This window comes from Urocitellus parryii, chromosome 3, assembly GCF_045843805.1.
Source record: "Urocitellus parryii isolate mUroPar1 chromosome 3, mUroPar1.hap1, whole genome shotgun sequence".
Lineage (NCBI taxonomy): Eukaryota > Metazoa > Chordata > Mammalia > Rodentia > Sciuridae > Urocitellus > Urocitellus parryii.
This window is the reverse complement of record NC_135533.1, coordinates 80,613,824-80,638,259: the sequence shown is the minus strand read 5'-3', so window position 1 is coordinate 80,638,259 and position 24,436 is coordinate 80,613,824. Positions and strand designations below refer to the sequence as shown.

General features: G+C 36.5%; 1 protein-coding gene across 2 annotated transcripts in view; it reads left to right on the top strand.

Annotated features, from left to right (window-relative positions):
• Positions 1 to 24,436, top strand: part of Rapgef5 (Rap guanine nucleotide exchange factor 5) — a 228,356-nt gene that overhangs the window by 77,248 nt on the left and 126,672 nt on the right. For both annotated transcript variants that reach the window (XM_077796732.1, XM_077796731.1), the window contains exon 7: positions 7,135 to 7,183. In XM_077796732.1, the coding sequence (XP_077652858.1) occupies positions 7,135 to 7,183 (49 nt within the window). The remainder of the gene's footprint in view (positions 1 to 7,134; positions 7,184 to 24,436) is intronic.

Below are 24,436 nucleotides of genomic sequence, written 5' to 3'. Positions count from 1 at the left end.
GGTTCTACTTAAAATTAGTTTGTAAGGAAAACCTTTGGGGTGGCTAAGATATTTGCCAGTGTTCATTGACTTTCTGTTTAGACCTTCACTGACTTTTGTTTAGCTCTATGCTTTGTTTTCAAGGATCTCTTCTTCCAGGAAGCCTGCTCATGTCTTCTCAGTTAACCTCTCCCAGCAGATGCTCTCTGGCACTCAGAAGTTGCATTTAACACTTCCTGTTGCCTCTGGAGTCTTAGCTTTGATGCACAACAGCTTTGTGAGCTTTTGGGTTTTGAGAACAAAGGTGCCAGGGAAAGTGCTAGGGAAAAAAAAGAAGGCAGAGTGCTGGAAATAAGATTGGGTCTAATTCTTCCTGAATTTCAGAGCTATTTTGTGAGCAGTCCTGATGGTTATTTTTTAAATATTTTTTATTAGACCCTCATAATTATGCATAGTAATCGGGCTCATTTTGAAAAAATCATACCTGCAAGGAATTTGATTTTAAGCCCCATCCTCCGTTGTTCTCCCCTCCTCCCTCCTGCCACTCTTCCTCCTCTACTCTATTAATCTTCCTTTCTTTTACATATACATAAAACTGAAATTCCTTCTGGTATCTTTATATGCATATAGCAGGATTTGTTAAATTCATTCCATTTCTCTTCCCCAGTCTCTTCCTTCCCCTCTCCCAACTTGTTCTCCTCCTCCTCCTCCACTCATCTTCCCTGTAACTTTATGGTATCTCTTTCCTTTGAATTTGTGATCCTCCTACCTCGGCCTCCTGAGCCATTGAGATTACAGTCATGTGCCACCGACTGCCTTCTTTCCCTTATTTTGCTCTAGCTTCTACATGAGAGAAAACGTTCAACCTTTGATTTTCTGAGTTTAGCTTATTTCACTTACCATGATTTTCTCCATTTCCATCCATTTACCAGCAAATGCCATTATTTCGTTCTTCTTATGTCTGAGTAAAACTCCCTTGTGTATATAAACCATCTTTCCTTAATCCATTCATCTACTGATGGGCATCTGGGTTTATTCCATGGTTGGGCTATTATGAACTGTGCTGCTAAAACATTGAAGCAGCTGTACCACTGTAGTGTGCTGATTTTTGTTTTTTTGTGAGCATCAATGAGTGAGTTAGCTGGGTACCTCCCTAGGTTTTTGAGGAATCTCTACACAGCTTTCCAGACTTATTGTACTGATTTACAGTATTGCCAACAATGTAAATCTTTTTCTTTACATCCTCTCCAGCATTTATTATTATTCATGTTTTTGATGATTGCCATTAACACTGGAGTGAGATGAAATCTTAATGTAGCTTCAATTTGCATTTCTCTAATTGCTAGAGCTGCTGAACATTTTAAAATATATTTTATTTATAAATAGTTATATATTATTTATTTAGTGGCTATTTTTGTTTATTCTTTGAGAAGTTACTATTTAGTTATTTTGCCCATTTATTGATTGTACTATGTATATTTGGCATTGAGTTTTTTTGAGTTCTTTATATATTCTGGGTATTTGTCTCTTGTCATAGTAGTAGCTGTCAAAGATTTTCTCCCATTCTGTAGACTCCCTCCTCAGTCTCTTATCATTTCCTTTATTGTGCAGAAGCTTTTTTTAAATTTATTTTTTAAATACACGACAACAGTGGAATACATTACAATCCTTATTACACATATAGAGCACAATTTTTTGCATCTCTGTATATAAAGAAGCTTTTTAATTTGATGGCATCTCACCTATTGAGTCTTGTTTTTTTTTAATTTTTTAAATTGTAGTTGGACACACAATATCTTTATTTTACTTATTGATTTTTATGTGGTGTTGAGGATCGAACCCAGTACCTTGCAGGTGCTAGGCAAGCACTCTACCGCTGAGCCACAACCCCAGTCCCTTGAGTCTTGTTTTTATTTCTTAAGCTTTAAGGGTCTTGTTTAGATATTGGTGCTTACACTTATGAAGTCTTGATCCTATGTTTTCTTCTAGCAGTTTTAAGGTTTCTGGCCTAATTTCTAAGTCTTTTATGCATTTTGATTTGACTTTTGTACAGGGTGAAAGAAATCTAAATTCACTCTTTTACATGTAGATATCTGGTTTTACTTATCCTGATGGTTATTGAAGATAGCCAAAATATTTTACATGTTTCTGACTGCAATTTCTGATGTGTCCCTGAGGAGAGGGTAAAATTGGGGCTATGTCTTATCAGTCCCTTAATCATTCTGTATTCCTATTGATATTCACAAGGGCAAGTATGCCCTCAGCTATATGTTTTGCATTATACAGTTGCTTTGTGTATTGAGTAAACAGTATTTTAAATTAAAGTTGAAGCTTTGTAAAAGCTTCCTTGCAATTTTCCATGTACTTGAGTCTGTCAACCTGCTGATGTAGTAAGTGAATCTAATCATTTGATTGGATTACAGCATAATTTTATCTCTAAGACACAGTGAAGGCCATGTCCCTTTACAAATGAATTAAATTAGAGGACAGCATAATAAAAAATAAAGATTGATTGTCAGTTCAGATGAGCATAAGATTGAAATATGGAGTCTTAGGGAAACTACTCTGTCTTGTGGAACAGAGCAGTGATTCTTAGCCCTAGATGCAACCTATAGTTAGTTGTAGGGGAAGTTTGGAAACATATTCTGCTCACACTTGGGCCTCTGCCCCAGAGAATGTGGTTTAGTTGGGGTTGGTATATCAGTATATATATTTTTTAAAGCTCCCAAAGTGATTCTAAGTGGTGTCATGTTTGAGAACTATGGAATAGATGAAAACTCAACCTATTTAAAGAAAGCATTTCTTAGTAGACAAGAAATAATGACTAAAAAGCCATAGGATAGGAGGAAAGGTGAGAAAAATAAGGGGGAGAAACTTTTAGTGTAAAGTAAGCATAGGTTTACATTCCCATATTCACAATTCTGAAATAGAAGAGCTGAAAACCCGATGTTTTTTCTAGTCTTTCTCTATTCCATTTGGTATGAAAAGTAATTATTGCAGAAACATTAACATGTCCGATAGGTGTCTGATTTTAGATCTTTGGGGTGAGCATCAAGGAGTGGAATGCCTAGTTTTTTTGAGGTCTGCTCCAGATCTCACTAAGGTTGTAATGTAGAAAGGGTACCTTTATGAAATTTTGAATTCTGAAATTCATTTGGACCTATTGGGATGAGAAAGGGAGTTATAGATCATAGTAGGGAGGTTTATTCTTCCTGAAAAATTAACAACAATGCATTTCACCCCTCTGCCCACCCTCCTATTAGGTATTGAACTCTGGCAGGCTGTACCACCCACCTTCATGCCCAACTGTTTTTTTGGGGGTGGGGGGTGGGAGATTTCTGGGGCCAGCTCTTTTGATGTATTTATTTATTTTATTTTTCAAATTTTGAGACAGGGTCTTGCCAAGTTCCTGAGGGTCTGGCTGAATTGCTGAGGCTGACCTTGAACTTTTCGAGCCTCCTGCCTGAGCCTCCCCAACTTCTGAGATTATAAGCATGCACCACTGAGCCAAGAACAATGCATTTCTTCTAATTACCTAGGCAGTGGTTAGTGTCCACATTAGATAAAAACAGAAGCCAATATCAGAATGTAGCTCCTGACTCTCCTATATACTTTACAAGCCTAGCCTGATTAGAAGGTTCCATGTCAGTCTTGGTGAGAGAAAGTAAGTTTAACCAACAACACAAGTAAATACAGTAGAAAAAATGATCACTATGCTATAAAAGATTTAAGCAACTCACCAGGAATTTGGACACATCTCAGATGGGTGGTTCTTGCTCAGGGTCTCTTAGGAGGTTGTGGTTAGAACTTTGGCCAGGACGTGGTCCTCTGAAGGTTTGACAGTTGCTGGCATATGGTATTCCTTTTCTAATGCCAACAGATTCCTTATTTGTATGTAAAGAAAATTCTAGTGTGTTTATACAGTTGCTCAAAATCTTTATTTATTTATTTATTTTTTAATTCTGTATCAGTGAATATATTTTATTTTATTGGTTGTTCAAAACATTACAAAGCTCTTGACATATCATATTTCATACATTAGATTGAAGTGGGTTATGAACTCCCAATTTTTACCCCAAATGCAGATTGCAGAATCACGTCGGTTACACATCCACAATTTTACATAATGCCCTATTAGTAATTGTTGTATTCTGCTACCTTTCCTATTTAAAAATGTAAATCTATAATTATTTGCAAAGGAGGCTTTGAGTCCCCCTAATAAGTTTTGAAGATTTCCTGTGGGAGGAGCTTACTGCAGGAGAATGCCTTTTCTGTGAGTGTCCTCCCTGAGGCAGCTTTCCCTCTTCCTGGGCTCTTTCTGTATGCTCCAGGGGTTGCCTCAATACCCACCTGCTGGGGGTCACTGAAGGTATGTCTATGCTCTGTGCAAAGTGAGGAAGAAACATGCAGGTCCTTGCCTCCAGCCCAAGGCTTCCAGCCCCAAAGACAGCCATCAGTCACACAATTTAAAATAATTAATTACATCATTGAGTGTGTTTAAGAAACAAACAAAAAGATCTGAAGAGAGGCTACAGAGGGATTGCATAATGGGACTGTGCCAATTCACATAGCTTGATCAGCACTTCCCCTTTGTGCTTTGTAGGAAGAATACCCACCTTTTGTTTTGTTTTGGTTTTGAGGTGCTAGGGATGGCACCCAGAGCCTCACACCTGCTAGGCAAGCACTCTACTGCTGAGATAAATCCTCAGCCCCCTTTGGGGTTTTTGTCAAAATCCTTTTATTTTCTTGGGCCAAATAATGGAAGCTCCTGTACATTCCACTCTGCATAAAACACTGACTTCCTCCCACTGCAGAGATTCAGAGAATGTAGAGGGTACAGGAATCTCATTTAGTTCACATTAAAAAAAAAAAAAAATTAGAGGCTGGGAATGGTGAGGCATGGCTGTATGTAATCTCAACCACTCCAGAGGCTAAGGCCTGAGGACTACAAGTTCCAGCCAGCCTCAGCAACGTAGTGAGACCCTGTCTCAAAATATAAAATAAAAATGGACAAGAGATTTAGTTTAGTGACAAACACCCCTGGTGTCAATTCCCAGTACCAAAGAGTATAAAATAAAATAAAATGAAATAAAATAAGATAAAATAAATAAAATAAAATGGGCTGGGAATGTAACTCAGAAGTAGAGCACTTGCGTAGCATGTGCTAGGTCTTGGGTTCAGTCTCCAGTCCCATAAAACAAACCAAAAAGCAGCTTAGGTTCCTTCAAAATTAAACTATGAAGTTATTCTGGACTTTCTCACTGCCTGTCTCTCTTCTTCCCAAAATCGCAAAAATGCTCTATTGTTTTCTTGCTCATCCAATTCCTCCTTTCTTTCCCCAATGAATCTTTGCAAAGATGTGATATAGAGTGTTGGGAATATAATACTTTCCTTTTTTTGAGCTACTTATGCCTTGAGCCTTATTTCTATTTAGAGAAGGAGAAACTAAGGATGCTGTGTAAAGAATTCCAGTTGGAAAAGCCAGAAGAAGGGGGTGGAGAAGACAGTGTCTAACTCTCTGATCCTTGAAGTGATCCTCCTCACCCGTCATTCTCCATCTCTGCTGTCTTCCTATCTCTGAGCCACCGTAGGCTCTTCCCTGGGAAGAATGGGGAATCTCTTAACAAGATCCCAGTGAATGATTATAAACATGCATGACACCATGAAGGAGGAAAATCCCCAAGTAGATGATAATACTATAATAAATCTTATAAATAACCCCAAATTTAAAATATACAATGATTGATATTAATTGTGTTGCTTTTTTTTTTAAAATTTGAATACATACCCATGTATTTATAAAGGTTTAGCTCTGGTCACTCATGACTTCCATTCACCCTCCCACCCTGTCCTCTTTTCCCCCTAAGTTTTCACTGTAAGCTTTCCAGCCATAAGGTTTTTCAGAGATCAAACTCTCAGTATTGAAGAGAGAGGGAATGATTACCTTCTAGCTACTGTACGGTTGTCCTGAGAGAATGGCATCAAATAATCAGCTAAATTATGAGTACACACTCTCCCTGACATGCACACCAGCCCACGGGGAAAGCACTTGGAACTGCCTCCCTCAGGGGTAAGGATGCCCTGGTCTCTGGGAAAGCAGTCCTGAGCCGAGTCTCAGGGTCTAGCATATTGCTGCTCTCACCTTCCAGTAAATGAATATAAATTAAATTAATTTGAATAGCAGATCTGCAATTTAACCTTGAACTCCCAGACTCCCCCTTTGAAGTGTTATTACTGTAATATATTCAGTTGTGTGACCCTCCCCAACTCCCACTGTCACCGCCTCCAAATTTCTCAACACACACATGCTTCTGAGCTTGAGAGCTTGTGTTGTGAAGGGGAAGACCTTGCTCATTAAGGAATTTTTATTGCAACCTAGCATAGATTTTACAAAGATTATCCTCATGTTATCCTTGAAAGCAACCGGGTTTATGGGTTTTTTTTGTCTTTAATGTACCTTTTTGAGAATGTATTTAAAGAAGTATTTAAGCATTCACAGTGGGAGGGACAAGAGGGCATGAAAATCCTAAAAAGTTTGGAAGATAAAAATTTGGAGTTTAAGACACTTGGGATATTAAGGGTCATTTTGTATTCACATTGCACCTCAGGTGAGTCGGTGACACTTGGTTTCAGGTGGTGTATTATCCAAATGGTTGCTGTAAACCTGTCAGGTCTATAGTGGACATTCACTACATTTGAGCAAAGATTCAATTAAACCAGGATCAACTATCTCAATGTTTCTAGAATTTCTACATAAACTAGCATCTTTGAGGGATAAGTAATATTTCATATCTTTGTCAGGATATCATATATATTTTGATAATTTAATTCATATTTGCATTATTTCTGAATGTTACATAGTTTTGTTTTTGACATACATATAGCATATATTGATCAATATTTCACAATGTATAGATTTGGCAACTAGTTAAAAAAAAAAAAGTAATTCAGTATGATTATTCCAGATTTTTTTGGCCTGAAATTCTTATGCAAAGGCAATTCCATGTATTAAGAGCAAAAAAAAAAAAGTGATGGCACAAACTTAAGTGTCATTGCAACCAGTCTTAATTGGGGCTGCATATCTGAAATCAAAGTACTGATTTGGTAGCTTCATTTTTCTTCTTCTAATTTGATTTTTCCCTAATATTTCATTAGGTGCAGAGAGAGCTAGCAGCTGTTATTGCTTTGAAAGCAAGGAAATCTGGTGAGTAGTCTCTTATGGGGCTGAGGGAAGATTATAATTTTTGATGGATATTTCACATATCACCTGGAAGTGTGCAGTTGAATGCATCTCAGATGCTTTGGTATAGGATGCAGAAAAGTATCACCATTGTTTTAATAGGATTCATTCTATCACATGCTTTTATATATCATTCTCTAAAGTACAATTTCACTGCTTTGCTCTAATTTATTTCAGATTTCAAGGATAAACTAAGTTTGTAGTTCATTGCAGCCTGAAACAGATCTAACTACATAAAAAGAGCAAATAAATTAGCTTGAGTTACATATCATGACACAGAGAACAATAAATATTATAGTGGTGATCTTTCTGTAAGGATATATAAATTTCTTAATCAAAAATTAGTTTTTTTTCTAAAAACACTTTGTTTAATGACATTTCAAAACAGAAATTTTTCATAGAACTCATTACATAGATCTGATTCCTCTTACCCATGGGATATAATCTATCAAAGTAATATGTGGAAAGGAAAAAAGGGGCTTTCAAATATATTTTGAAGGAGAAAACAGAATTTTCTGCTGAAATCCAATATGAAATGGAGACTCACTGAAGTAGAAAAATGCTTGCTTAGAGAGAAATGGCAGAAAGCAGCATCATCTGCCATTCTTCCTGTTGGGAGGGAGAAGGACAGTGCTGAGTGGAATAAAAACCAGAAAGGAAGTACTTCTTGTGTAATGTTAAATTAGGATAAGACTTTTGTGGCAGAAAGACTATGACAAAATCAAAAGGATGAACTTAAGGAAGTAAATTGCATGAAAATGTCTTAACATGCATTATATATTTTTCTTTTTCTAGTTAGAAGCTCTAAGATTTGCTTTTCTCTCAGTATCAAAGCACGCCCTAGTGTGAGTTAGTTTATAACCCTCATATATTTTAATCAAGCACGCCCTTGTATGAGTTAGTTTATAACACTCATATTACTTCCTCTGTGCATTTGGCCTGCTCTTGAGGACACAGGGATTGGACATTATAAAGGCAATGGAGAAAAGGATGCATGGAATGGTCATCTTGGATATTGAGCAGGGAGAGCAGTGTGGACAGGGTTGATTCCTCAGTGAGCAGCATGATGCAGTAGATACTTGCAGGGGTGGAGGCCACGATGAAAAAAGGACACCAATGTAAAGATTGCAAGAGGGAGGCTTAGACATAAAGCAGGCTGGAGTTGACCTTGGATCTTATAAGGATGAGATGCAACTTAAAGTCTGTATGAGTTGGAATGTCTGTGTGCCTTGGAGGATAGAATTTGTTTTTTCAAGGTTTCAGAATAATGTAGAGATGCATTCTAAAACATACAGTGTGCCATTTCCAGAGAAAGAGCAAACTTCATAGAGGGAGGCTGGAATAGAGGGTGCAGGTTCCCACAGCATGGAATGGTAGGGGCAGAGGAAGTAATCCCTGTGGTTGACCAAGTTGTGCCAGCTCTGTTCAAGAGACAGCAAGGAGGCAAGAGTGGCTGGAAGCAAGTGAACAAGGCAGAAAAAGGTAGGTTGTGGACATTCAGCTGAGAAATTTGAACTTTCTGCAGATGAAGGGAAATGAAGATGAGTGAGCAGAGCCATACATACAAGATTGTGAAAAGAGCAGTATGTGGCAGGGGCGGTTCCTAGAATGCATAAGGCCCTGCTCTGCTCAGGGAACCAGGGAAGGGGTATGAAGTTGATTTTATTATGTCTTCTCACCAAATGAGGTTCGCTTGTCTGCTTTCTTTCTCATTTCGTCTATGGAACAGGTAATACAGAATACAATTTGAGCAATTTTTCAGGGACAGAGAGATCTCACACATATATACTGATCGTGGGGACATAAATTCATAGTTTTCAGGAAACTGTTTATTCAGTATGTTCCATTGTCCCTAACTATGTGTTCCAGTAACTCCAAGGCTAGTGCTTAGGGATCATATAAGGATCAAGGACATCTTTTGCATTGCCTTTTTCAATAAAACGCAAATAGAAATAATACGTAAGTCCCTATTATAGACCAATGACTGATGTGATGAAATGTTAAACAGCTTTAAAAATGATGTTATGAAGGATTAACATAGTAAAATATTCAGTGTTGTATACAATAGCATATATTACTTTTATTTTTCTTAATAAAAAGAGCTTGATATATTTTTCTTACTATTATAGTAGAGCATGTTCATCAAAAAATTATAATATATTATATATGAAGAAGAAATTTTAAAATCATGTATCTCATCAACATAGATAACTACTAATACTCTTTTGTTGTTATCTGGGTGTGTATATCCAGATATTCTCCTATTAATATGCAGATACTATATTATATACAGATTTTGAGGTACTTGTAGTTTCGCACAAATATGCGAAACTCAGATCCTGAGTTCCTTTACCCAAGTTCCCCCATGGCCACACCGGGCAAAGCTATGGTATTCCACAACCAGGGTGCACAGCACTAATATGGGTGATAGCATTTCTGTCTTTACTCAAGTTGCTGATGTATAGCTGCCCCAGCTTTCTACCTGCCCCCATTCCTTCTGTGACCCCCGCCAATCACTAATCTATACTTTATTTCTATGATTTTGTCATATCAAAAATATTACATAAATGGAATACAGTATGTAACCTTTAGGAATTGATTCTTTCATTTGTACAATTTTCTGGATGTTTATTCCAGTTGTAAATATCAGTAGTTTGTTCCTTTTTATTGATGAGTGGTATTCCATGGCATTGAGGTACCATAGCACTTTCAAGCATGTGCCCATTGAAGGACATCAGGGTTGTTTCTGGTTTGGGGCATTTACAGAAGAAGCCACTGTAAACATTAGTGTACACCCCAGGATTTGATGTGAACTTAATTCTTCATTTCTCTGGATGAAATATCCAACAGTATAATTTCTGTTGTATGGTAGTTGCATGTATGTTTGTTTTGAGAAACTGCCAACTGTTTTCCAGAATGGTTGAACCATTTTATTTCTCATCAACAGTGTATATAACTAAGCCAGGTTCTCTGCATATTTTTCAGCATTTGTTATTGCCACTTTTTATTAAATCTTATTTTAGCCACCCTGGTAAGTTTATATTGATATCTCCTTGCAGTTTTAGTTTGCATTTCCCTGATGGCTAATGATGTTAAACATCTTTTCATGTGCTTATTTGCCATCAGTAATCTTTACTAAAATCCCCCTTTTCTAGTATTTTTGTACTTTTCTAGTTAGATTGTTTGGTTTTTTACTATTGAATTTTAGAATTGTTTATATATTCTAGACATTAGTCCTTTGTTGATATGTGATTAGCAAAAATTTTCTTCCAATCTATAACTCATCTTTTATTCTCTCAACAGTCTTTTACAGAGCTAAAGTTTTTGATTTTAATAAAGTTAAATTCATTAAATTTTTCATGGTCCATGTCTTAAAAACTCTTTGCCTAGCACTAGATTTCAAAGATTTTTATGTCTTTTTCTTCCCTAAGTTTTATAGTTTTATATTTAAGTCTATGATCCATCTTGAGTTAATTTTGATATAAGGTATGAGACTTACATACAGTATTTTTTTGTTGTTGGTTTAGTTGTGGGGTTTAGTCTAAAAAATTGCTACAACATTTATTGAAAAGCCCATCTTTTCTTCCATTGAACTGTACTTTTGTCAAAAATTCTGTAAGCTATTTGTGTGGGTGTATTTCTAGGTTCTTTCTTCTGTTCTATTAAATGGATCCCATTGATTTCCATCATTACTATGGTGTTGGTTTCCATAGCTATATATAAAATATTTTTCATAGAATTAATTTTTATGTCAATAATATAGATTGCATCATCATTTTTATTAGCTATATAGACTATACATTGCATAAATGTAATTAATTTGGGGGTTCACATTTAGGTTTTTTAAGGATTTTTTCCATTAAAGAATAATAGAAGGACCTGAACGTACATTATGATACAAAGATCATTTTGTTCTTTTCCAATTATTTTCTTATACAAATTAATAAAAGTAGATTAGCCAGATCAATAGCCAAGTGTGGACAGTTTTAAAATTTTGTTTCACATTTGAGATTTAAAGTCATCTGGACTTTATTCATATATATGATGTAAAGAGGAAATCAAGTTTTACGTGTTAAACCAGTTACTCCAGCAAATCTCATGGAGTTCTTTGCCCAGTGATCTGGTAATGGTAACTCCATCATACATGAAGGTTATATATATGCTCAGATTTAATTTTGGTCTCTCTATTCCATTGTTCTATTTACCTACTCCTGTGGCTACACTATCCTGTTTTAATTACCAGAGTTTTATATTAAGACTTTTTTGAGTAAGTGAGGGGGGAAGGTAAATCTTTTCTTACTTCTCTTTTTCTAATCAGTCTCAATTTGTCAAGTTCCATGAAAATTCTGTATAGGGGTTTTTAAGAGTGCGTTCATGGTGGTGTGACTCTGTGGCAGAATGCTTGCCTAGCATGCCTGAGGCCTGGGTTTAATCCCCAGCATCATAAAGAAAAAACATGTGTTCAATTTGTAGATAGACAAATCTTTTTGAGATAATAAATGTTTCCATCCAGGGAACACAGTGCATCTTTCCATTTTTTAACTCTTATACTGTTTAAAATTTTTTCTCCATTTAAAAGTTGCAGAAAAGGAGCACAGAGTTCTCATGAACTCCCTGGCCCACTTCTGGCCCACATATTTAGTCTTCCCATTGTCAACATCATAAACCAGAATGGAACATTTGTTCCAATTGATGAGCCTACTTTGATGTTCTGTTATCACCTGGAGTCCACAGTTTTACATTACATAGGGTTTATCTTGGTGGTGTACTTCAAATGGGTTTGGGAAAACATATAATAGAATATACCACATACTGTTAATAGTATCATACAGAGTAGTTCTGTTGCCTGGGCTGGGGGTGTAGCTCAATAGTAAAATACTTGCCTAACATGCTTGAGGCCCTGGGTTTGATCACTAGCACTGGGGAGGATGGGGGGATATCCTCTTTGCTACATCGATTTACTTTTCCCCTTATAACCACTGATATCTTTCAGTCTCCATAATTTTGTCTTTTTTTCCTTAATGTCCTATAGTTAGAATCATTAAAATAGGTAGCCTTTTAAAACTGGCTTCTTTACTTGGTAATATGAATTCAAGGTTCTTCTTGGTCTTTTCATGGCTTAGTATTCACTTATTTTTAGTGCTGAATAATACTCTTATCTGGATGTCTCGCAGTGTGTTGATTTGTTCACCTACTGAAGAACATCTTGGTTGTTTTCACATTTGAGCACTTGTAGAAACAAACAAACACTATAATCATCTCTATGCAGGTTTTGTGGGAGTATGTTCACAATTCTTTCAGATAAATACCAAGGAGTGTGATTGTTGGATTGTGTATCAGAACAGGTTAAATTTTATTAGAAACTGACACACTGTCTTCCAAAGATCTGAAGCTGCAGTGAGGGAGCTCCTGTTACTCCGCATCCTCACCTGCATGTGAACTTGTTTGTGTTTTGGATTTGGGCCATTCTAATTGATGTGTGGTGATATTTCATTCTTTTTTTTTTCATTGTTTCTCTTTTGAATTTTTTGGATAGTCTTTATTTCTACATCAATGTGAACTTCACAGAAAAATTGACCAGAAAGTACAGAGTTCCCCTGTGCATCCTGTCCGTATATTTTGCACAGCGTCCCTCACTATGAACACATTGCACAGGGGTGGCCTGTTTGTTACAACTGATGAACCTACACTGACACATCGTAATCACTGGAAGTTCACAGTTCACATTAGGATTCATTGCTTGGTTGTATATTCTATGGGATGTTTTCATTGTTTTAATTTCACGTACAGTGCTGAGCTTTATCACGTGATTATTGCCTTGCCATTTGTGTGTCCTCCTCAATGAACTAAGGGTCCAAATATTTTGTCTATTTTTAATTGACTATTCATTTTGTTTCTGAGTTTTAAGAATTCTTTGCATATTTTATATAACAGTTCCAAATCAGATATGCCTTTAGCAAATATTTTCTCTCAGTCTGTGGCTTTTCTGCTTAGTCTCTTGACAGTGTTTTTATAAAACAGAAGTTTTCTATTTTAATGAAGTCCACACTTTCAATTATTTTTTTCATGAATCATGTCTCTGGTGGTGCATCTGAAAAGGTATTGCTAAGCAAAAGTCATTTACATTTTCTCCAATGTGATTACCTAGGAGTTTTATAGTTTTACGTCTTACATTTAGGTCTGTTGTCCATTTTGAATTAATTTTTGTGATATATATATAGGTGTGTGTTTATTTTTTTTTCATTTGTATGCCCAGCTATTTCAGCACCATTTGTTGAGAAAACAACATTATGTTACTTTTTGTAAGATTGGTTGATGGCCTGGTGTGATAGCTCCCTAGGAGAATGCTTGCCTAGCACATGTGAGGCATTGGGTTAGATCTTCAGCACCACATAAAAATAAAAAAATAAAGGTATTGTATCCATCTAAAACTAAAAAAAAAAAAATTTAAAAAGGAATGAAATATTTAAAAAAAATGGTTGAGTATCTTTGTGTGGGTATACTTCTGGGCTCTCTGTTCTATTCCATTGATCTAGTTAGTTGTCTATCCTTTCACTCCATCCCTTACTGTCTTGATTACTATAGGTTTATAGTAAATTATAAAATGAGATGTAGTCAGGCCTTTGACTTTGTTGTTGTTCTTCAATACTGCATTTGCTATTCTGAGATTTTTCACTTTCCATGTAAACTTTAGAATCTGCTTATCAAATGTCCTCATCTATTATCTATCTAGTTGACGTCTTTTCTTTTTTCTTTTTCTTTTTCTTTTTTTTAAAATTCTTGATTTTGTATTTCATACAAGTGTGGAACTCAAATGAATTCTAAGAGTTTGTTTTAAAATTATCTTAGATTTTCTACATGACAAACACATCACCTGTCACTGATGACTCTTTGGTTTCTTACCAATCTATATACTTCCTTGTTTTTTATGTTATTTCATTAGTGAGGACCCTGTAACATATGGGTAAATAATATCAATAATAGTTGCATTCTTATTTTGTCCCTGACTTTAATGAAATATAATGTTTTGTCATTTGTTTAGAAAATTAATGTAGACAAAGAAGATTATTTTAAAGAAAAACAAAGACAATACTTTCTCACACACCCTCAACCACAACAAATAGGGAACAACCTAGAGGTAAAAATAACCCAGAGTATATATTATTATATTCAAAGAATTCAGATGTGCATATTCTAGAAGTACTCACCTGTTTTACCCTGTATTTTCAATGCTTCAGTTGACATAAAAAATAATAATTTCAAGGTACAAGAGAGCCTTAGTCCTAATTGTTGTATTTATCCCTTCCTTCTACATTCTAGTTAGGCCCTGTTATATGCTTATACATGGTAGGATATGATACTGAGCAAGGACAAATCTGGCCCCTGCTATTTTTAAAACACAACATATATTTTATAAATAAAATGCATTAATGAGTCAATGGCTGTCTGAAAAAAGAAAACTTATTATTGTGAAGTTAGGAGGTGATAAAATACAGGACCATTAAGCACAGACTTAATTAGAGTTCCAACTGCAGTATGGGGATTTCTATGCCAGCTTCTTGTTTTTTAAAACTGTGTTGAATTATTTTTAAAAGGGAAAGGAAATAGAAGCTAGTATACATTTAATTTTTTTAAAAAAGTATTAAAATGATAGTTGGCACATCTGGAGCTTGACAGAGGAATTGATTGCCTTAGTATCTTCTGTCTTGTAGTAAAATGGCTAATTAGGGCTCAGGTGGTTGTGCCAGATTTATGTCTAACTGCAAAGGGTTATTAAAATGAGCACTAATATAAAGAAAAAGTTTTAGTTTCAGCTCACCGTGCAAATAGAAATAAAAGTAACTGCCAATCAATACAGGTTTTATGAATGATTCAAGATGCTAGCTTATAAAAAATCCATTTTGTTGTAATTTTCTAAGAGGTCATTAGGATGTGCCTTTAAATATTTTTTTCTTCCTAGAGCTAACCTTAGTGGATGTGAAGAGCATTTGAAGGCCTTGCAAGATTTACAAAAATGAACAGTTTTTGCTCTTCTTTTTGTTGTGTTGTTTATCCCACTGCTAATTTTAGTTAGCTCATTAGTGTCTTAACAGATGTGTTTCTGCCACTTTCTGGGGACTCCACCGCCAAATGTTTAACTCTTGCTGTCTTTAGATCCTATGACATTTGTGCCATGGTGGGCTTCTATTTTTGGAAGGCCAGAAATCCCTTATTGATAAATGTCCTTGGCAGTGTTTAAATTTCACTCTGTTTAATTTAAGGGGCACTTAACCACTGAGACACATCCCCAGCCTTTTTTTTTTTTTTTTTTTTTAATTTTTTATTCGGAGACAGAGTCTCACTAAGTTGTTTAGGACCTCTAAGTTTCTGAAACTGGATTTGAACTTATGATTCTTTGGCCTCAACCTCCCATATGTCACTAAGGAAACCAGAATAAGGGAGAAGGGCTGCAGCATAGGCAAAAACAACTTGTGCCCACTCCAGGAGGAATTGTTTGCACTGTCCCAACCTCAAGATTTAGAGAAGTAACCTCCACACAGGCTGAAATCTGCAGACACCACGTAAACCTGTTTTCCAACCCAGGTACTAGCATTTTCAGTTAGGTTGTCACTTTTAGTTAGTAAGGTTCAGCATTATGAGATTAAAGATGTCATTGGTCATTTTGGCTATTGGGAATGGGAAGGAATAATGTGAAAACTCATAAACTTTTCAAGTTGTAGATAACAGCATTGTTTTTTCTGTTTCTAGGATGAACCAGTCAGGGATTTCAGGTTAAAGTGTTATTTGTGTATCAAGATATTTTACTGTTTTTCTTTATGGTATATAATTTAAAAGTATGTAAAACGGCCAGATGCCGTGGTGCATGCCTGTATTCCCAACTACTTGGGAGTCTGGCGCAGGATGATCTCAAGTTCTAGACCATCCTGGGCAACTTTAGTGAGACCCCGTCCCAAATCTAAAAAATTTAATTACAGTGGGTGGGGTGTGTGTGTGTGTAACTCAGTGATCGAATACTTGCCTAGCATGCACAAGGATTTGAATTCAGATCACAGTAATTAATTTTAAAAAGTGTGTAAAATGGCTTATCTTACTGTGTTTAGTTTTAGCTTTTAGAAAATGTCATTATTTTTATTATGCTGGAAAGATGAGAAGGAAGCCAGTGTTTTGTATTAAATTGTTTCTTCTAGCCTTACAGGTTCTAGTTTGTTTTATCATCTTCAAATTCTAAGTTCAAAGAATCTATCCTCTTTCATCTTCGAGTCCTACATTCAAGCTTTAAGAGGCATTTATGATGATCATGTGATTTCAACAACCGCATTACTTTCAATTGCCACAAGACTGATCTCTATGTAGATCAGGCCCAAGTAGGCATCCCTTGGATCTGGTAATCATGGCACACTCATTAGATGATATAAGGGTGTTTAATCATCCTGGTAATCTGGATAAAGTCCCAGTTTCTCAGGTCTACTGTTAGTAACAATCACCAGTCACCAATAACACATTTTAGGAAAATTTAGTAGTTTCCAGTCCCCTCTTAAGAACATACATGTAAGACTGGGGAATCACATGTTACAGGTTGCTCTGATATGAAGCATTTGTGAGATTTGAGGTGGAAGACAATTGAAAAGTCATGTTCAACTTCAGGGCTGACACATTCCAAGTAAAATATATTCTTGTTGCTTGGTCCTGAGAAATTAAATTGATTTAGATTATTTTTAATAACAGATAATAAGGTCTTTTCTTTTGGACATTTAGAAGAAAAGCCCCTTTAAAAACCTATGTAATTGCTCCGACTTTTATGTGTTCTCTGAATTCTTACTTTTTGTTTTTAACCAACAGATTCTTTTATAAATATAGTACCATATTTGACTTTATCCTGATCCTTTTATAAACAGATAGCTCATATTTAGGGGCATGCATTACAAAATGGGATTTTAGAGTAGTTGTTAATAAAATTAAGGGTCAGCGAAGACAGATTCATCTGCTAGTGTAATTATTTCTATCTCAAACTCCTTGTACTTTTTTGATGCTGTGTGATAATTTTTTTATTGAAAAATTTAAGTGCTTTTAACAAGCTATAGTGATCGGGTCTTAAAAGATTTTTTTTCCCCTGTAATCTCCAAGTGCTCTAATAATGAATGTTTGAGCTTAAAATCCTACTTTATAACATAAGTCTTTTGGTTGTAATTTAAATAATCAAGAGATTATACTTATCTTTTAGTGATATTTTCAACCTCTGCAGTTTTTCCAAGACTCTCCCAGGCTGTCCTCAAAGGTTGCACCTGTGTTCTCAGAATTGATTTTTCCATATGGTTTGTTTTTATCCTTTTCCTTTCCTCTGCCACCTCGTGTATGCTGTCCCTGCCAGCGCCCTTCACTCTCATCTGTGGTCAGCATGGGCCTTCAGTGATATCTTACAGCCTCCACCAAATGTGTTGCTTAGCATTTGTCAGTCAGGAGGAGAGAAGAAGCAGGTATTTTCCCCTAAAATAACCAATACTGCATTCTTGTCTTCCTGATTGTTGGATGATCTAGGGTGTTTTCCCTAAAAGAGAGAGCTTTGCCTAACACCATGACGATCATTGCAGTTTGTAAAAACCCTCTCTTTCTCCAGCGCTATAATAATTCCTTGTTCTAACATTCCCAGAGACGGTTCTTCTGTCCCTGCTTGCTGACTGATTCCTACATTCACATCCCGTCTCCACCAGGGCATGTTCTTATGGACCAGTGATCAGTTCAGTTGGTTGACAGGTTGTATCTTTTTTTCTTTTTGTAGTGGTTTGAAACCACATTAAGAGGTTTGAAACGGTAATTCTCAATGCAGTGTAAAGCAGAAGGATATTGAAAATGTAAAACTCTTACAATCAAGAAAATAATAGCCCTGGTAAAACCCAGGAATAATTGAAAATGCATGCAGCAGATGCTTTGTAAATTTTTCCTAACTCTCCCACTGGGATACAAAGAAAATTGCCTTTAAAAAAAAAATCCCGTGACACTGTCTTTTATAATTAGAGCTATTAAGTTGAAATGATAAATAACCATTCAGTGGCATACTATCAAAGAAAATCGCCCTTTGCACTGATTTCTTCTGAATAGCAAGAGATCTGAGAATATGGAGTACAGGAAGTTGGATTCCTTTAACCCTGAGGATTGTTTAGAATTAAGGAAATTAAAAAGCAAGGCAAGGAGGTTTTCTTTTTTATGCTACAATATGGTCATGTCCGCTAAGTTAGTAAATGAAACTGTTTTTCCATGAAGGTAAAGAATGACAATCACAGCAGAGCGCACTACTGAAATGGCAGGTTTTTGAGATCTTGGTTTTCAAATATGTACTACAGGACACTTCAGTGAGGGCTTGTAACATTTATAACACTCAATAGACAAAGACAATTAAATCATTTTAAAAGGGAGCTTGTTCCTATTGTAGAGAATTAGACTCTGGGAAGGAGAACAGGACACACTGATGGTCTGTCCCTGGAATGTGATGACACACAGAACAGGGCCTTTTCTGGCCTTGGATGTTCCAGGACAATGATTTTGTCCTGTTCAGATTCCTATTTGTTATTGCCCACGTTTTATGCACATAGGTAAATTTTGAGAAACGGTTTCCTGAGGCTTAGAGCAGAGAGGCCTATGAGAAGCATTAAAGGGAAAATCAAGTTTTTTAGTTGAAATCTAAGTAGCTTCTAGCATTGCAGCTCCTGGGAACATGTTTTCTGTAAGGCAGCTAGATGAATATAATGAGAGTACCCTGTGCATCAATCCAATATTAGTTCTACACCCAAGGTCAAATGAAAGTTAATGACCATTTGTACACCAGAGATCTGAAACCCACATTTTATTTCTTTCTCATAATGACAAAAAGGAAGAGCAATTTATATTTAAATTGATTTAAATTTCAAAGCATAAACACAGAGGTCTCCGTGGTATTATTATTATTTTTTTTTTCAGTGAAACTTCCTGGCAGGGATCAACTTTCTTAAAAAAGTCAAGTCCCATCCCAATCTCATTCCCCAGTGTGGACAGCATTTTGTGTTCTGTGGAACTACTACTCTGTCCTCACCCTGCTGGGTTAGTGACACTAAATCAGAAGCCAGCATGCAATCTTAGGGCCACTTGATTTAATGATTTAGGTTTTGCATTTGTCGAGCTAATTAGCTGATTGAGGCAACTAATGGGTGTCTTTAACACACTGTTGCCTGGGCAGCCTCTCCCCTGAAGCCTGCCAGCTCCTTTGTTCTGGGTCCTCTGGGGAGTGGGAGCTGTTTCCTGGATGAACACAAGATATATGGCACCCAGTTCTCAGGGCAGGGCCCAGAGGCCATTATGCTAATCACCAGGTGCCCTGACAGGATGTGCATCCACTGAAAACCTTGTATCTGACTAATCCTGAGATCTAAAGGTTTACATTTAGGGGTGCATGGGTGGGGGCGTGGAGGGAGATTGTCCATCGTTCACTTTTAGAATTTATAAATCTGAGACAAATTTTCTTTATGCCCCTCAGGTACCAAATAAAAGAAATCCATAGATGTGTTTAAGTTTAAGTGTTAAAATGCTGAAGGAAATATTAGAAGTTGATCACATGATTAAAAGGAAAACTACATTTAATAGCTAAAATCATCTCTAATAGGTATTAAAATATTCCTTAAGAAGAAGTATCCTTGCCATATGCTGTTTTCAGTGTTGCACCAAAATCTAGCAGTCCTGGTTCTGGAGTCAGGAAATTTGACTCCTACACTGGCTGTTACCTATGATAACATCACCGTCTGCTCAGATTTTTTTTTTTTTTTAAAGGAAGAGGTGCGGTTAATTGATGAACAGTGTACCTGCCAGAAGGTCATGTGCTAGGCACTAAGGACTGAGAAGTTGGCATTTCTCAATTACACATTACTATCTGACTCCATAGAATATAGAAATAATAACTGAAGATAATTCCATTTTTTTTCCCAGAACTTTTTTCGTGTCATTGACATTTTTTCTCAGGGAAAATCTACAGAAGGTCCTCCCCTCTCCCTCCAGGGGACATTTTCTGCTGTCATTTATATTGACAAGTAAGAGCCATCAAGGGAAATCTTCATCCTGGCCATATGACCCAGCTATTGTCCATCATTCGTCACATTAAAAGTCTAATTGTGTAAATAGCCATGAAAATGGAACAGTTCTCAGCTCCATAATAACTAACTCAAAGCTCATAATTTGTTTCAGATGAATTCTACCAGCGTAAGTAATGCTTATGGCAAAAGTGAAATTTACTTCATGCATTATTCTTTCCACTTATATAACACATAAATACTTAACATTTGAGGATTTCTAAGTCATTTTCTTTGTGAGTGGAAAAACAATCTGTGGTTCCAGCTGTTTGCATTTTTTTCAGATAGGTTATAAAAATACTAATACTGTCTTACAGTGATTGAGATCTTTTTGTGGGATGAGATTTAGTAATACAATATTTTTACTCTGAAGCCCATGAAGGCATGCATTATACATTTTTAATTTAGGCAGTACATTTGAACATTAAGTGTTTTTGTTTAGAGATGTGTAAATTAGTTTATGAAATAAACTAATAAACAGCTGCATCAACCCATGAAGCTATGGTTTGGATACATGGTGTACCCCAAAAGCTCATGTGTGAGACAATGAAGAATGTTCAGAAATGAAATGATCAAATGATGAGAGTTGTAACCTAATCAGTAGATTAATCCACTGATACGGATTAACTGAGTGGTAACTGTTAACTAGAGAAGGTGGGTCACTGGGGCGTGCCTTTGGGAGTTTATATTTTGTCCCTGGTGAATGGAACTCTCTTTCTGCTTTCCAGTTTCCATGCCCCAAGTGGTTTCTCTCCACCATGCCCTTCCGCCATAATGTTTTACATCACCTTGGCCCAGAGCTACTTGTACTGAACCTCTGAGACTATGAGCTGAATTGTTCTTGTGAGGCGTTTTGGTCATAGTGATCTAAAACCTTTCTCTCTCTCTCTCTCTCTCTCTCTCTCTCTCTCTCTCTCTCATGCTGGGTATTGAATCCACACACCCCCCCCTTACCCATGAATTACAGCAACAGCCCCAAAGTTCCTCCTTGACTAAATGAAGTTTTGTTTTTCTAAAGGAGCGGTCATGGTCATCAATTTTAATTTGTATAGTAGTTATCTGCAGTACCTGTAGATAGTGCTAATTTCTGGGCCCTGCCTCTTGGGCCTTCATTTGATTGTGGATAGTGGTCCCAGCATCTGGATTTTAACCAGACTTTATTTAACCCTAGGTGATTTAGATGCTACACCTTGATGAGTACATGTCAAAGTCTATATGATCTGCACACTCAAGAAATGAACTGGTTTTTATAAAGGGCATTTGTTGTTCTAATGAACCAGGCATGGTAAAGAAAATTAAAAATACACAATATATTTATACTACTACCAGCTCATTTATTGGAGAATCGCCAGACTTGTCAGTATTTCTCTACCTGAATAGAGATTTTCTGATGGAAATGACATCAGAATTGTAAAGCTTTATGACACTACCAGTAAAGGCTTTATAAGTAAGGAGAATTCTCAAGCTTCACTTAGTGAGCAGAGTCAGGAATAAGTAAATATTCGCACTAAAGTTTCTATATGAAACTTGTCAGGAACGTTTTTGGAGCTGATTTGCACTGATAAAAGGGGAAGTGCATTTGAGCCTGGCTTTGATGAAGCGCCCCTGAACCAAAGCCATGGCCTGTCTGGTTCTCCTCTTATCATCTGGTGAACTTCGATTTCTTGTAAATGCAAACACTTCATAAAAACAAAGTATTTGCATTAAGACCTATTAAGATCAACTTGGGAAGTTTGTGCCTTATCATGTTGATTTTTGTTTGTTTGTTTGTTTGTTTTCCTGGTAGAAGAATGTGGAAAATTTGAGTTTGAGGTTGTCTTTACAGCCTTAGGAATGGAGGATAATTTTTAGAAATAGTGTCTGTGTACCTGCGTTCCAGTTACCACCAAGAACAAAGCGAGACTAATGCAGCTTGCTGCCTCGGCTTTGTAGGTTCTACTTTTCTTGGGTGTGAGTTTTGCCCTGGTGTGTTTGAAACAGTAGAACTAAGTGCAGGTTCTTCCCCTCTGTCCCAGGGATGCTTTATGAAGCAAGCACAAATCCAGCACATGCGAGAAAGAAAGCAAACTTCCTGTTGAGGGATGAGGGGAGGATTAAGAAAAATTGGAGATTGTTCATCATCTCTGGCTGAGAACCCTTCCTGCTGAGGGTGGAGAAGTGGTGGAGAAGTGGAGGGGGCAGGCAGAGGGGGTCCCCAGGCAGTGGTGTGTCCACCTACCTGGTAAAAGAGAAATGGCAGATTTTCATCATCACATATCATCACACAGCTGATGTGGTTGTTCCAACACCCCAGTGCCTTGTACCTTCAGACTCCAGGTCATCATGGAGACTGACCCCAGGCTTAGACTTCAGATCTCACATTTGTACCTAAATCTGAGTTCTTGAAGTTGCTTTTTCTAACCTTATAACCTTAGGCCTATTTTGTCAATCTATGTGAAAATTCCAAGTACATATACTTTTATTCATTTGAGAGGAAATATGGCTTCAACGTGGACTTGAAAAATGTGTACATTGTCTGTTTCTTCCATAAATAATGTTGGGAAAACTAAATATTCACATGTAGAAAAATAAAATTTTGACCCTTACCTCACATCATATATAAAAATCAACTCCAAATGGATTAAAGACTTAAACTTTAAGACCCCAAACTATAAACACTTAAAAAAATGTAGAGGGAAGTTTCATGACATTGGTTTTGAAATGAATTTTTTTAAAAAATTACCTCAAAAGTACAACAGCAAAAGCAAAAATAAACAAATGGGATTGCATTGATCTAAAAAGCTTCTGCACAGAAAAGGAAACAGTTAAAAGAGTGAAGAGACAGCCTACAGAATGGGAGAAAATATTGGCAAATCGTCTGATGAAGGGAAATACTTGAAATATTCAGGGAACTCAGATAATTCAATAGCAAGACCACAAATACCCAGTTAAAAGTGGGCAAAGGACTTGAATATAGATTTCCCAAATGGAGCCATACAAGTGAGCAGCAGGTATATGAAAAAATAATAGCCGTAAATATCAGACCAATGCAAATTAAAACTGCAGTGAAAATTCACCTCATACCTTTTAGGAAGGTTATTGTCAAAAAGATGAAAGTTAACAAGTGTTGGTGAGGATGTGGGAAAAAAGGGAACCTTTAAATGTTATCGGTGGGGATGTAAATAAGTCCAGCCACTATGGAGAATAGTATAGAGGTTCCTCAAAAAAACGAAAAACTAAAAATAGAATTACCACATGGTCCAACAATCCCACTCTGGCCCTCTACCCATAGAAACTGAAATTATGTTGAAGAGATGTCTGCACTCCCATGCTCACTGCAGCACTGTTCACAATTGCCAAGATGCAGGTCACTCTCGTGTTCATCACTGGATGAATGGGGGAAAAAGAGTGAGATAAATATATAATGAAATACTATACAAACAAAATCATGGAATTTGCAGGGAAATGGATGGCACTAGAGCAGATTATGCTTAGTGAAGCTAGCCAATCCCTAAAAAACAAATACCAAATGTCTTCTTTGATATAATGAGAGCAACTATGAACAGAGTAGGGAGGAAGAGCAGGAAGAAAAGATTAACTTTAAACAGAGACATGAGATGGGAGGGAAAGGGAGAGAAAAGGGAAATTGCATGGAAATGAAGGGAGACCCTCATTGCTATACAAAATTACTTATAAGAGGTTGTGAGGGGAATGGGAAAATAAACAAGGAGAGAAATGAATTACAGTAGATGGGGTAGAGAGAGAAGATGTGAGGGAAGGGGAGGGGGGATAGTAGGGGATAGGAAAGGTAGCAGAATACAACAATTACTAATAGGGCATTATGTAAAATTGTGGATGTGTAACCGACGTGATTCTGCAATCTGCATTTGGGGTAAAATTGGGAGTTCATAACCCACTTCAATCTAATGTATAAAATATGATATGTCAAGAGCTTTGTAATCTTGTGAACAACCAATAAAAAAAAAAAAAGAAAAAAAAAACTTTAAAAAGAAGTAAATGCCAATGTGTTAGTCAGCTTTTGGTCATTGTGACCAAAAAACCTGACAAGAAAATACTAGAAGTGAAAAGTTCACTGGGCTCACAGTTTCAGAGTTTTAGTCCAGGGTATGCTGACTCCATCACTCTG